Consider the following 16,133-nt stretch of genomic DNA (forward strand, 5'->3'; position numbering starts at 1 on the left):
TCTTCTATTGTAATTGTGGACAGATACTTGTATTCCTCAAGTTGGATGAATGGATTTCCCACTATTAAACAACTTTCCAATGTTACTTGAATACAGATTTTAGGTGTGACAGATGTGTTTTAATGAAGCATCAGAATATTTTTAAATGTTAAGAAATCTAAAAGATGCAAAGGTACAATCTAGTGCTACCCAAAGACAGACTAAGGAATGGTTTGATATAAATTATTCACATTTAAATACTAACAAAACTCAGCATATTGTATGCAACCTTAAATTATAAATAACTGATATTGAAACTGCTAAAATACTAGGGATTAATATAACTTAACTGGGAGACCCACATCAGTCAGATTTTTGATAAACTGAGTAAAGCTGTGTATATGTTAAGAAAGCTCAACTTTCTCATTTCAAATGAGTACCGTTTAACACTTTACCATGCCTTCTTTCAATGTCATTTGAGTTATGGGGTCATTCCCCACATGTTAAACAAATTTTGCTACTAAAAAGAGAGCTATTCACTCTCTTGCTAATACACCACGACATGATTCCTGCAAACATTTTTCTATTCGGCATGGAATCATGACTATTTAGTTTATATATCTTTAAGGCTCTGATTCATGCGAAAGTTTATCTAGAAACTTACCAATTAGGAGATAACTTCAGGCGTCACTTTGTGGAAACTATACATATTTGCAAAAGAAACACTTTGTTTTTCCACATAAAATTTTATTCACAGATTTTTACCAATTACCAATTAGGATCTAACATCCATAACTACTCCACAAGAGGTAAATCAAATCTAAATGCTACTTTTTGTAGATTGTCATCGACTTACAATACATTTCATAATATGAACATGTGACTGTATAACTATCTGCCTACTCAGTTGAAATTGGACTACATCCAGAGTTCCAAGAATAGGGTGTATACCTGGTTACTTGCTCACCCACTTTACTCATTGGCTAAATTCTTTTGTGACCAGCTTAATCACATTTAAGAACTTAGGTTTACATTTTAAGTAATATTTATAGTGATAACATTTAATATGGTTGTATGTTTTTTAAAAATGAATAAAGTATTATTATTATTACAATAGTTGACTCCAGAGACGGTATATATTTTCATGGGAATAGAAGTTTGCTTGGTGTAGTTGCTCAAATAAATAATATTAAACAAATTGCTTTCACCTTATTTTTTTAAAGAAAGATGTTGAAAGGTGTGAATTTCTTATTATTTGTGAGCATGTATGACAGTACTAGTGGTTAGTTGAGAAGTGATAATAGTTAGTAGAAAGAGAAGTAATAATAGTATGAATGCCATTAAAAAAGTGGTTAGCCATGTCAAACAATGACTATTGGAGGAAGGACAAGTGATGGAGGGATATCAATTTATGATTATAAAAGTCTTTCAAAGGTTATATTAGCATTATACTAGTTTCCTTGAAAACTGTCACACTAAAAAGCTTATTCATAGTTATCTTTGGCTTAATTTACATTTAATCTTTATCTTTGTTTTGGGGAATGTTTTTATTCAGCTGCATTACTCTTTCATGGAAATAACTTGCATTTAGTGCTTAAAAATAAAGCTATATGTTTAAAATTAATTTTATTACTTCTAGATGATATTCGTCTGGACAAATTAATGTAATGATAGAAGAAATGCTTTCAGGACATAATATTTGAACAGCAGAATTGAAACCTCTTTTTTTCTTGCTGATTAACATTTTGATAAATCTATATCCACGCACATACATGGCTGTTTGATATTTTATAATTCTCTGAAATATTTATTTTTAATCTAAGGAGTAAAGTAGAGAATTATTTGGAACATATGTAGTTTTTTTGCTGTTGTTCATGCAATATGCCATAGAAGTTTTGTTATAAAGCTTTATATATATATATATATATGTATATATATATATGTATATATATATATGTATATATATATATATATATATATATATATATATATATATATATATATATATATATATATGTATATATATATGTATATATATATATATGTGTATATATATATATATGTGTATATATATATAGAGAGAGAGAGAGAGGAATATATATATAGAAAGAGGAATAATCCATGTATTTTGCTGCAGGAAAGTGCATAATGTGTGTTTATTTTATGCAACATGGCAAAGTTGTGATTGTATGAGAACGCTATTTTATCTTTATATGCTTTGAGTCAGGCGATGAATTTACTCTTTATGAATCATGGGTTGACTGTCCCTTTCTGTCAAACCTATACCAAAAGAATCTGATCATTTTCTGTCTTTTCATAAACTGCCATGTCTTGTTCTTTTATAGTTCCTTCGATATATCCATCAAACAGTTTGGCAGTGGTAGTAGTAGTTCTAGGGGAAACGACCAACAGCTAAGGTCATTTGTGCCATTAGGGATGGATGGGAAAGGAAGGGTGGAGAGAGATCCGGCATTGGCACTAGCCTACTCTTGTCAAAAGGTGCCAAGGGGTCCGCAGTTTAACATCCCATCCGACAGCTGTCATACTCACTCAAAGTGCTCTACTCAAAGCACCTCTAGAAGGGTTTGGGATACCACTGAAAAATATCTGCCGCCTCCAAGATTCAAACCCGAGCCCTCTGGGTGGGAAGTCTATACATTAGCCATCACACCATCCCAATCCCCTTCAAATACAGGGTTCGTCCGGAAAATAAGTGTACTGAGCTCAGGAAAAAAAATTTATTACACTTTTACATATCTTAAGCTAATATTCCTCAAAATAGGACCCTTGTGAGTCGATACACTTGTTCCAGCGGCGTTCCCATTCCTGGAACGCTCCCGCGAAGGCATCATCGGGAACCTCTCAAAGACTCGTCGTCGACCTCTTCTCTGCCCTCCACGAACATCTTGTGCCACCGAAAGATCATGTTTCTGGACATGGCTGACTCCCCATAAGCCTGGTTAATCATACCGACAGTTTCGGTAGACGATTTCCCAAGCTTTACCGCAAATTTGATGGAATTACGCTGCTCCAAAAACTTCGGCATCGCGTTCCGTGACGTGGGTGGAGCGTGGAGGTTCGCGTTAACAGAGCTCCTCACTACACCACAGCTCAGAGCCGACTGCCTTTTTCAGCGTCGCTTGCCAACTTACCCCCCTCCAATCGCAGCCCGTCAGAGCGGTGCTGGGCACGCCTGGAGCGGCGGGAAAAAATCAGTAGTCAGTACACTTATTTTCCGGACGAACCCTGTAGTTCGGTTAAACATTATTAATGCATAAGCATGCCTTCTTGGGAATGAATGTTCTCTATTCAGCATGGTGTAGATTCTATCACTCATTGCTAATAATTATGTTATAGCATTTTTTGTTCGTTGGTTTTCAGGAAATCTCATCTAAACCATTGACCAAATCTTCGAGAAAGAGACAGAGAAAGAAGCAAGCTGCTGCTTTGGAGAAATTTATTTTAGCATCTGAGGCTGCAGGATCTTGCAAAATTGAACCACTGCAAGACCCGAGTCTAGAAAGTGTAGAAATAAAAGGATGTTTAAGTAATATTGTTTTTCATACTAATTCTTTGGGGGAAAAGGAATTTTTTGTGTCTAATAATTCCCCACTCGATGTGAAAAATACACTAAAGAGTGTTTGTTGTGAAGGCCATGAGACTTTGTTAGTTGAGAAAGATCAGGAAATTAAAAAAGCAGCTGCTAATACTAAACTAAAGAGTGTTTGTTGTGAAGGCCATGAGACTTTGTTAGTTGAGAAAGATCAGGATATAAAAAGAGCAGCCATTAATACTAAACTAAAGAATGTTTGCTGTGAAGGCCATGAGTCTTTATTAGTTGAGAAAGATCAGGATATAAAGAGAGCAGCAACGAATACTAAACTAAAGAGTGTTTGTTGTGAAGGCCATGAGGACATACTTTTTGAGAAAGATCAGGATACTAAAAAAGAATCTGTAGTCCATCATTCAAAGCGTAGGCGAAACGGAAAGAATGCACCTGTCCTGGAAGTAAGCAGCAATAATCCTGATGCAACTGTTGTTGCCAAAAGTCAGAGAAGTGTCAACACCCAGTCCTCTCAGCATCACGGTACATCCCAAAGAGACTTAACTAAACAAGCATTATCGTCATTAAATCAAACTGTTGCTAAGACTCCAGTAGTGGCCAGCACTAAAGATACGAAAAAATTTAAGGAATCTAACAAGTTAAGTGATGTTACAGATTCTAAGCAGGAGGAAGAAACAGGCGACAAGGTGCCAACCCTCTCACGCTCAAAAAAAAGACGTAATCGGAAGAAAGCTCTAACAACATCAGAGCTTAGTAGTGATTCTCAAGACCAGTGTGTTGATGGTAAAGGGATAAAGAGTCGTGAGATACCGGAGTGCTCTCCTCAACTTATTGCAGAGCATTCATCCTTGCAGAAAAATCATGCCCCAGGGCAAAGACTTGATCCTAATCTATCCAGTGCCATTAATTCAGAAAGACCAGCATGTGAAGTGAAAAGTCATCCCATAAAAAATAATTTAGTCTTTAAAAGTGAGGAAACAAGTGTGGGGAATATTGGAAGAGCTACTGATAAGAAAGGTGAAAAATCACAGGTTTCCATATTGCCTGAAAAATTTGATGATATTAGTCAAGAAACTTGTGACCTCAACTGCCAAAGTCCTGGTGAGAAAAATAAAGGAATCAGTGTAAAATTATCTGAGGTGAATAAGGGTTCATTGAATTTAGAGAAGGAAGGAAATGTCACTGTTGCTCCAGAACTTAGTGTAATCGAGTCAAAGCTTTTAGAGGCATTGGCCAAGTCGGACAGTTGTGGGTCCGAGTGCCAAAAGGAACCGAGTCAGGCTTTGCTTGCAGATCAGAAAACCTCTGAATTCTTATCCACTATCTTTTGTGTGACCTCAGAGAATCATCCAACAGATATGGAAGGGGCACAGAAAAATATTCCTCAAGCTGGGCTAGCTTGTGAGGAAATCAGTGGCAAAAATAAAGCTAAAGCCAAGGGTAAATTAGTTCAAGACAGTCCAGTTTCCAGAAAGGCAGGTCCTGTACAGAATGAGGCTGATAGGCAATCAGATCCCAAGAGTGTGACTAAAATTCCCAGTCAAGGAGACTCAGTCAGTGAGAGAGAATCTGTGTCCAAGGATGTAGATAACTTGAAGGAGAATAGTGTGGTGAACAAGATGTCTTCACCCGCCAGGTGCGTGGTCCCGGCATCGAGTGAAGTGATGGTTAAGTTAGCAGCATGCATGGACAGTGTAAGGATTGACGACAAATCGGAGACACCTAAGGGAGGTGAACATAGCTCGACTGCATCCACTGTAGTGACAGACAAGTCAAAGGACAAAATCAAGGCAGAAAGGGAGGCCAGGAAGGCCGCCAAGATGGCAAAGAAGCACAAGGAGAATGCACCATCAGTAAACAAAGATGCCACTGAAACTCCTGCCACCCCAACACTTGCAGCCGTTGGACATGATTCGACGGAAAAGAAATCCGTAGAGTTGACTGAGGAGAAAGCCAAAATTTTGCCACACCAAATTCCTCAAGAGGAAGAAAAAACCAGTGCAGGGGAGAGCAAAGCAGAGCTTAGAGCAAAGCGCAGGGCAAAGCAAGAGGCCCAGCGGGCTGCCAAGGCAGCAGCCACGTTGAACCAAACGGCTCCCTCTCAGGAGAAGGCAAAGAATGTGGTGCAGGATGCATCCAAACCCACATTGCTGAAGGGTGGTAAGCCCAAGCAGAAGTCACCCGCTTCAAAGCTGAAGAAGCCAAGGGAAAAGGTGGAGGCTCAGCTGTTAAGCCGACTTGGCTGTGGTGATGGACAGGTGAAGAGGAGCACCAGTGAGGACACTACATTGGAAGAGACCCGGGCAATACACCCAGCCATTGTCCAACTCAGCACAAGGTTCACGGATCGAATCATTTCTGGCTCCAATGCTCGTTGTTTGGCCTTTGTGCAGGTATGATGATGTTAATAAATTATTTTTCCTTTAGTGGTAGTCTACCAGTCAATGTATGTTTTTCCTGGATGAAGAGGAGAAGTAAAGCACTCCTGTGCTTAATCACAATATCTAACACAGCACCTGAGAACCCCAAATTTCAATGACCGTGCTTATAGTCCCAAATACTTTCTACCTCCCTTCATTACATCTAACTTGCCTTATCCTCATATTTCTCTACCTCCCATACTTAGCAATTTCCCCACAAGCACTCTCTGCAACATTCCATTGTTACTCAATATGCCCTGCATTCACTTGCCCAGCCTTCTTGGGGAATGTCCCCATAAAACTTCTCCCTTCCCCAACATAGTGTATGGGAAGGGAGGTATTATTTTTATTGTTTTCAAATGTATTTGGCACCAAGGGGCTGATCAAATTAATTTTGGGGTAGGTGGAAAACTTAGCATGTGACTTTGCAATAGCCAAATAGGATTCAGTAGGCAGGGTGTAGCCTCTCAAAAATCCTGTCACTCCATTGCCTTTGTTTACTTGATTCCCAACGCTTTCTCTGTGTTTCATTCATTAACATGCTTCCTCCACCTTCTCATCTCTGAATTTCATTCCCTTTCTTTCGCCTTTGTTTTTCTATCACCTTTCCTCTTTTTTGTATACTTGTCACCTGCACCATCATCATTAATTTCTTCCTCTCCTCATAAGGATATTTCTTTGATGGCTTGTCCAGCATCTTCAAACAGCTTATTGAGACAAATTGGTGACAGGAAGAGGATTTGTGTGCTGTTTGGTGTCAATTCCACCAAGTTATAACAAGGAACATGATGATGATATTATTTATAATCGCTGTTCAACTGTATGAACTATAGTGTTTACTGCAGAATCATGGAGGGAGTTACTCTGGCAACTCCACAGCCACGAAGACCTTAGAGAATATCTGAGATAAGCCCCCTATGTGAAAGTAATGTTAGCCAAAGCCCTCCATAATGTTTCATGACTGTGGTGTCAACCTGGCAGGTTACTTTGCATTATTCAAGTGGGTTCTTCCTTGTGTAATTTCCTTGGGGTGTTGCAAATTACAGAGCTGATTGCCACAAGGAGTCCCTGAAATACAGTGCCAACATTTAGTTCATTCTGAGAAACAAATTTGCACTTTTCCATAGATTCATTGTAACGTACAACGCATTTCAGTTCATTGAACCATCTTCAGGTACAAGACACATCTTCAGGCAAATTTGTTTCTAATAATGATGAACTTCCGCTACATCTCACCTGAATCTGTTGAATATAATTAGTTCATTCTCTCAATTTTAGAAGCATGCCCCACATTCTAGAAGTGGAGCTGCCCAATTGGTTACAAGCACCCACAAAGGGCCAGCCCTAAAGATATTTGAAAACAATAATAGTTATTCAATGTTTGTTTTTCTTACCTTTCATTTCACTTTTTCCATCTTTCTCCAAACCCAATCTCAAGAGCCTCCACATCTGAGATCTGTGCTTATCCTTACTCTTGCCTCAATGATCAAGTTTTGGATCCATAGAAAACTAGGGTCTAAATCAATCTCTCCTCTAATATTTTCCTCATGTTTGTGCTTAAGATCCTTGTCACCAAATATCTCCTCTTAGGAAAAACCTCTTCGCTAAATGAATTTCACCTCTTTTAAGTTTTCTTGCTGGTCTGCCCATCTTCATCTCAAATTCTTCTAGAATTAGTGAACTGTGCTATAACTGCTCTAGTTTTGGCTCTCAAGCATTAATTTTGTACTTAGCCTTTGTATTAATGAAGGGTCTCATTACCTTTGTTTTCTTATGGTCTGACACCCTTAGCACCGGTTATGTTATGTACTAAACAGTGATTGCAACCTCTTATCTGATTGGTTAACTGACACTTGACTATCTGCAAACCTAAACTGGCCTAATCAGTTCCCCACTTTTCTTTGTCTTCACTCCAATTACCAGCCCATCTTATATGTTCTCTCACTTACCATTTCCACTGTGTTTTCATATAAAAGCATGTGTGATAATGGACAACCCTATCCAACTCTTCTGTCTATCGCTACCCATCTTAATTCTCCATCCGATGATCTTACCTATGCAGTCCGAGGCGCATGCAGGTTTCAGATGTCTGATCTATCTCTAAATCTATTCCTCCAATCTATTCTCATATTCTGCTGTATGTTCATTGTGTCCAAAGTACTCTGTCAAATCTCTTCTCAAAATTGACAAAGTAAACAAATATGTATATGTATATTCTGGTCGTGCTTTTGTATTCCTTTGTGTCGGAAAGGAAAATACTTTGTTCTTCCACGTATATTTTATTATACATGACCTAGGTTTCGACTTACAAAGTCATCATCAGGTACCCACCTGATGCCTGATAAACAAATATTCCTCTGTGTAGTAATTTTCCCCCTTTCCTATCCTTCTGTTGATAATCCTAAGGCCCACCTACTGCTACATTTTTAATCAACCTGTATGGTATTCTCATAAGCTTGTAGTTTTATTGATTTTATTGTGGACCCTATGTTGAAAATTGTATCCAAACAAGCACTGCTGCTATATCAAACAATATCAATTGCAGTTTTACTAATTTCATCTGCCCCATGCGTTTATGTGGTTATTGTTCATATTCCCTGCCACTTAAAGCAAATTATTCTAATTATATGATTCCATTAATTGTGGAAACAGCTGAAATATTCTCATATTACCATTGGGGCTGTAAATGAAATATTTAAGGGAATATGTCATTGTTCTCATTTATTAGTAATTTTTAAGGAAATATGTTATCCTTATTCAATTTGTCACCTTCATTCAATTTTGCTTGTTTTTATTAAGTGGACCTAGATTATTGGACCTTCGTTTGCTTTTTACCCCCAACTTATTAGTCTCAGAGATAGTGATTTTGGGAAGAGGGAACAGAATTCTCTCTTCTGATGCAGGTGTGCTCGAACCTTCTGAGTTTTCCCTTTGTATTAAGACTTTTCAAAAAGTCACACAGTCTCTTGAATCCAGCAGTCCAAATGAGCTCACCATGATACAACCACTACTTATTTCTTCCTCCTGCTCCATTTGTATTAATTCATACTGTCTTCTCCCGTTGTGCCTCTGCATCCATATGCCTCATATACTAGTTTTCTTATTCTTTCCAAGCATAGAGATCCCCCGAAATGGCAACATTGGGGTAAATAATTGTGAAGGTGAGGTTCAGTTGCTTTGGACACTAGTATTTCTTGAGTTATCGGTAAATACAATGAGGCCTGACTCGCCATTTTTTGCAAGGGAGGCACTACTTTAGGTGTCTCACTTAAATGAAAATTCCTGGGCGTATTGAGTCCAGTTTGCTTATGCCATAAGTGACAATATCTCCTCAACAATTCTGTCATAATTACCTTGATAGGAACATGTCTAAAGCAGTTAAAGGATGTCATTATTGGAAAGGGTGCATATTTCTGTTAATTGCTACTTTTTTAAAAATTGTAACTATTTTTAAGATTTGATGAAGATAATTGAAATCAAGTACTGGTAGAATTGTTGGAAACTACCGTTTAAGTAAGGATTAATGTGTATACTACCATACGGGTGTGGCAAAATAAGGTTTCATGGTGATATGTTTCTAATGTCTGAACTTGAATCTGCATGAGAACTGAAAATGATTTGTTCACAGGGTTATCAAGATTTTCCAAGTATATAATTAGTTAATTATTTTTAAGGAAATATTAAGTGTGGGATGTTTCATTTTATATACTTAGAGAATGTCTGAAATGTTTATAAAGTTGATTAATGTGATTAGAAAACTATTTTTCAAATGTAGATACAAAATTTCCACTTTCTCCGAAACGTAAAATCTTGAACCAGCCTTGTGTGAGTTATCAAACTTGTTAATCAGTCTCTTCACCTCTTAGGTTCTAAGTATGTATTAATTATAAGTTGTCATTATAGTTTTTATCTTTTTTTACCAATAGGCCATTAAGAAAGCAATTGTGGACTATCAGACACCTCCGCAGAAGGAGCTGGGACGAGACTTGGAAGCACGTCTTCTGACTCCAAGCCTGGCTTATTTGGAATCACAACGGCCACATGCCATTTCTGTCTTGAATGCCACAAAGTTCCTCAAATGGCAATTGACTCAGCTCCAGCCTGTTCAAGAGTGTTCAATTGGTACAGTTTATTATTAGTTTCGTAATCAAACTAATTTTAGCAATTTTCCATAAAATGAGTTTTAATGAATGGTGCACATTATCTTGTCCCTGAAGATGACCCAGTGAGTTGAAATGAGAATTGTTTATTAATACTTATTTTGTAGACAACTGTTGAAATTCTTTTTTTATTAAAAAATATTTGTTCTTGTATGGTGGTGAAATACTTAAAGAATTTTGTATGCATAGAATATGAAATACCAAAGAAGATCCATAAAAAAAGTCTTAAATCAAGTATAAAAATAAAAGCAGGTAAATCTAAGAATTCAAGTGAGACTAGCAAAATAGTGGATGAAAATTGCAATTTCAGGCTTGATTTTGTGGAACTTATCCATTACAGAAAGAAAAATTGAAGCTTTGTTTTCCACTTAATGTTTTAACCTTACTTTAATCTCAATGTAATTTTTTATCGCAGTAAGATCAAAAAATAATGGATAGTAGAACAATGTAGTAGTAGTAGTAGTATTTAGGGGAGGCGACTGACTGCTGAGGTCATTTGCGCCATTGGGGATGGACAGGAAAGGATGAAGGGTGGAGAGAAACCCGGCGTCGGCATTAGCCTACTCTTAACGAAAGATGCCAAGGGGTCCGCAGCTTAACATCCCATCCGACGGACGGCGTACTCACTCAAAGTGCCCTCCACAAAGCACCTCAAGTAGGGATCGAGATACCTCTGAAAAATATTCAACACCGCCGGGATATGAACCCGGGCCCTCTGGGTGGGAAGCCAGTACGTTAGCCCCCGCACCATCTCGATCCTCTAGAACAATGTATTCTTATGTATCTGTATATGCATATACGCTTTATTAATCTCTTTAATTTTGCTGTCCAAGTTTTTAAAGCCTGCTCTTTATTATGATTTTATCAAACTTACAGTTGTGCTGATTGAATACAGTGAGGGAATATTAAGGTTTTTCATCAAAAGACTTGAAAAAAAGACTATCCTTTTAAAACCTGGAAAATGTGGATTCTGAACATCATTCCAATATGGCCACTAGTATTTTGTTTGTGTTTTGTGGTTTGTGCTCTGCAAATTTGGATGTTAATGAAGACATAAACGCTTGTGATTATGGTTGCCTTGCCAAATTTCATTTGAAATGCACTAACCTTCATTCTAAATTGTCTAGTCCTTAGAAAAAGTGCCATGAATTAGTTTATCAATGCAAGGATTGTGCAACCTTCATTCCATTTCCAGGATGTTGGAAAAGAAAGAAATACTTAGTTGTTCCACATATATTTTATTAACACGACCTAGGTTTCGACTTACAAAGTCATCATCAGGTAAAGAACAGAAGACACAGGGCTTTATATAGTGGATAGAGAGCTGGAGAGGGGAGGTGTTTGAGAAGAGGGAGGAGGGGAAAGAGAAAGGGAAATGGTGTGTAAGTTTGGGGGGAGGGGGAGAAGACGGTTGTGTATGGCGTCGGGGTGGGAGATTACGGTTGGGTACTGCTTCAGGGGGGGAGAGGGGCTGTGGAACAGAGGGAGGTCCAGGAGGGGTGAACGGGAGGAATAAGTTAGGTCATTAACTAGAATACCCTTAAGGTGACTATTCTTCGAAATTTCCAACCGTTCCAAGGCATCTAATCTTAAGCCTTTTTTCTCTACATGCAGAATTTTGGGGACAAAATCACTGGAGTGGTTGTTTTCTAAAAGGTGCTGGGCAAAATTGGATGACATATTTCCGTTTTTAAAACAAGCGTAATGTTCCTTGACACGATCACTGAATTTTCTCCCGGTTTGCCCAATGTAGAAGGCAGAGCACTCACAACACAATTGATAAACTCCACTCCTTTCCATTGCGGGAATTTTGTCCTTGCAGTTTGATAAAAGGTTCCCTAAGTTGGCTCTATTATAGAAGGCAGGTTTAATATTGTTTCCTGCAAGGGATCTGGTGACTTTACGGGAAATATTCCCCAGAAAGAGAATTCTTCTCCACTTCGAACCGTCTTCCTTGGGGATGGATCCGAATATTGATTTGACAGCTATTTTCTCTAGTTTTTTCCGATACAAGTTATCGACTAATTGGGAGCAGAAACCGTTGTTTTCAGCTATTGTTTTAATGATTTTAAGTTCGTTTTGGGTATTTTGTGGCGATAGAGGGATGCTAGTCAGACGGTGGACCATAGAGTTGAAGGCCGCTAATTTTTGTGGGAAATGATGTCTTGACGTAGAATGAATGATATGATCCGTACAAGTGTCCTTCCGGAAAATGGAGAAGTCCAGCTGCCGATTATTTTTAGTGATTGTTATATCTAAAAAGTTAATGGAGTTGTTGAGCTCTTTCTCCATAGTGAACTTAATGTTTTTATCCAAGGAGTTAAGGGTTATCAAGAAGCTATCCAGTTGTCTTTGTGAACCAGCCCATACACAAAAAATATCATCTACGTAACGGTGCCAAGAGATTATGTTTTTCACCAAGTTGTTGGAAGAGGAGAACAGAGTACTTTCCACCTGGTCCATATAGATGTCTGCTAGTAGAGGGGAAACAGGAGATCCCATGGCCAGACCATGGGTTTGTAGGAAATATTTTCCGTTGAACTTGAAATAGTTCTGCGATACACATGTTTTTAACACCAAACACAACTCACTGATTACTGGGAACGGGACCCCCTTCCGAAAAAGGATTTCTTCGGCTAACTGGAGGGCTTCCTGCGTGGGAACACTCGGGAAAAGGCTGCACACGTCGAAGGAGACAAGGATGCACTTGGGAGGGAGGACTAACTCTGCAAGGCGGCGGGTCATATCGGAGGAGTTTTTGATAACAAATTTTGGGACGAACTTGGTGTGCTCCTTGAAGATGGCGTTTGCTCTTCTTGCCAGGTGGTGATTAGGGGCTGAAATATTGGAAACCACCGGCCTGATGGGAATATCTGGTTTGTGGGTTTTTGGGAGACCAAAAAACCGGGGCGCTGAGGGATTCATTTGCACTAACCGATGCACTTCGGGAGGTTGGAAAATAACTGAGCAGGATTTTATTACTTGTTTGACCTCTTTATGAAATTTTGGAAATTATGAAATTAGCGGCCTTCAACTCTATGGTCCACCGTCTGACTAGCATCCCTCTATCGCCACAAAATACCCAAAACGAACTTAAAATCATTAAAACAATAGCTGAAAACAACGGTTTCTGCTCCCAATTAGTCGATAACTTGTATCGGAAAAAACTAGAGAAAATAGCTGTCAAATCAATATTCGGATCCATCCCCAAGGAAGACGGTTCGAAGTGGAGAAGAATTCTCTTTCTGGGGAATATTTCCCGTAAAGTCACCAGATCCCTTGCAGGAAACAATATTAAACCTGCCTTCTATAATAGAGCCAACTTAGGGAACCTTTTATCAAACTGCAAGGACAAAATTCCCGCAATGGAAAGGAGTGGAGTTTATCAATTGTGTTGTGAGTGCTCTGCCTTCTACATTGGGCAAACCGGGAGAAAATTCAGTGATCGTGTCAAGGAACATTACGCTTGTTTTAAAAACGGAAATATGTCATCCAATTTTGCCCAGCACCTTTTAGAAAACAACCACTCCAGTGATTTTGTCCCCAAAATTCTGCATGTAGAGAAAAAAGGCTTAAGATTAGATGCCTTGGAACGGTTGGAAATTTCGAAGAATAGTCACCTTAAGGGTATTCTAGTTAATGACCTAACTTATTCCTCCCGTTCACCCCTCCTGGACCTCCCTCTGTTCCACAGCCCCTCTCCCCCCCTGAAGCAGTACCCAACCGTAATCTCCCACCCCGACGCCATACACAACCGTCTTCTCCCCCTCCCCCCAAACTTACACACCATTTCCCTTTCTCTTTCCCCTCCTCCCTCTTCTCAAACACCTCCCCTCTCCAGCTCTCTATCCACTATATAAAGCCCTGTGTCTTCTGTTCTTTACCTGATGATGACTTTGTAAGTCGAAACCTAGGTCGTGTTAATAAAATATATGTGGAACAACTAAGTATTTCTTTCTTTTCCGATATGAATCGCTTCCACAAAGTGACGCCTCAGACAATTTTATTTTATCCAGGATGTTCTTGTAATATTTGCCTTTGCAGTTGTTGCCTTGCGAAATGAGCTGAGTGCTCTAGTATCCTTCCTTCGATCAACTGTTGAAACCGGTGTTGATTTCATCTGCTGTCAGTCGGGTGAAATTAAAGTCTCTGAAAGCTGAAATCCTTTTTCTCAAGTCACTGATTTGTGTTGCTCCTAGTGTACTCACTCATATCTCTAGCTCTCGAGGCTCACCCGTTGAAGTGAAGCCAAATCAGCCAAAATGTGCATCAAAACACCCTTTATATAACTAAATGATTCGTATGGATTATTCCCTTGCATGTTCCAGTACTAATCAATGGTCAGGAAATGTGGTTGTTGATGACTACACTAAATCATCAAAGATTGCTGTGTCAGCAAGTAGTGGCTAAAATCAAGCTCCGAGTGCTTCCTCTTAGATGTTCCAAATTATTTAAGTTCAGTGAAGGGGGATAAAAAGAAAAATGATAGTCCAAAGTTGCGTACCAACTTACCTGTGCTGCAAGATTACATACTTAATATGAGTATTCATGAACTGTCCAGTCGGTGGATAATGAGTAGGTTAAGGTTACAGGTCCAAGAAGGAGATCTAAACATCCCCCTAATATTGGCTCTGCCAAATGTGATGGTTCATTGTATGGTAATCCGAGGAAAACTAAGTACATGTTTGGAACTTCAAAGAGAAAACTGCGGTAAAATCGGTTCTAGATTATGTTCACAACAAAATTCCAGGTCATGCCGTCAAGGTAGAAGAACTGAAGGTGACTAAGGGTATTTTTGCATCCTTCTCTGTGTCAGTAGACATCAAACTAAAAGAAATGTTATCTAACCTAGAATTTTGGCCTACTGATAAATTTGTAAGGCCTTATTTTTTATGGAAAATCTTGGCAAACCCATCAAAAGGTTAACCGTGACGAAGAACCAATCTGTTTCATGTGATAGTGGTTAAAAATTTAAGTTTTAAATATTCAGTGCCTAAGTGATAAACTTGTGGATCTTAAAGCTGTGGCCACTATTGAAAAACCTGACTTCATCTGCATCTGTGAGCTTTGGTTAAAAGATGTAATTGTAACAGTACCAGGTTATGTAATCGGTCATGCATTTTGCCATCAGAATCATCAGTATGGCGGTCTGGTTATTTATGTTAAGATTAACCTAGTTTTCAATACCATTTCACCTGACATAAGGAACTTCAATGAAGAATGTTCAGCTGTAAGGCTCAGAATGGCTGACCATGTTTTTGTTGTTTTGGTCATATGTAGGTATTGGCTAGTTTCATGTCATTTATTGCAAAATTTGAGTGTTTATTGTATACTACAACTAATCACTCATCCAGACCTTCAATTGTCATAACCAGTGACTTTAATTTCAACCTGTTGGTTGATAGAAAAGATCAAAGACAGCTTTTGCAAGTACTTGATTCCTATAACATGAAACCATATATTAGTTCTCCTACCTAACAGCTAAAAGTAAAACACATTACCCAATGTATTCACTGATTATTCTGAAAGCAAAATTGATCCAAAAGTGTTCGATTGTGCACTGTCTGATAACTCGGCGGTAGTATTTACTTCTAATCTATGCAAAAATGCTTCACCATCCAATGCTTTCAAATATCAGAGGTACTTCAGTGAATCTAATGTTAATTATTTTCATGTGTTGCTTCACCAACATTACTGGCTTGGGTTGTTTCAGTTGGGCAATGTTAATTAATTTATTTATTTTGCATTAGTCCGAAAATAGCACTTTGGCCTTTACATTGGACTTCAAATAATGATATAACAATTAGACAGTTGCATGCACCCACGACCTCTGGGTAGGCAGGTGAGGACATTACCCCGCCGCCACCAGGTCCACTGTTTTGGTACTACTAGTTTCAACACTTAGGCATCATCATCAGGTACAAATTAGTCAAGTTGCGGTCAATTTATATACCATTCTTGTGGGGGGAAGGGGCGGGTGAGAGGGAGAAAGGAGAGAGAGGGTGAAGA

General features: G+C 38.6%; 1 protein-coding gene across 2 annotated transcripts in view; it reads left to right on the forward strand.

Annotated features, from left to right (window-relative positions):
• Positions 1-16,133, forward strand: part of eIF2Bdelta (eukaryotic translation initiation factor 2B subunit delta) — a 35,565-nt gene that overhangs the window by 2,498 nt on the left and 16,934 nt on the right. For both annotated transcript variants that reach the window (XM_071585644.1, XM_071585645.1), the window contains 2 exons: positions 3,361-5,937; positions 9,891-10,086. In XM_071585644.1, coding sequence (XP_071441745.1) covers positions 3,361-5,937; positions 9,891-10,086 — 2,773 coding nt within the window. The remainder of the gene's footprint in view (positions 1-3,360; positions 5,938-9,890; positions 10,087-16,133) is intronic.

The sequence above is a fragment of the Hetaerina americana genome, unplaced genomic scaffold (assembly GCF_022747635.1).
Source record: "Hetaerina americana unplaced genomic scaffold, ioHetAmer1.1.p SCAF_2, whole genome shotgun sequence".
Lineage (NCBI taxonomy): Eukaryota > Metazoa > Arthropoda > Insecta > Odonata > Calopterygidae > Hetaerina > Hetaerina americana.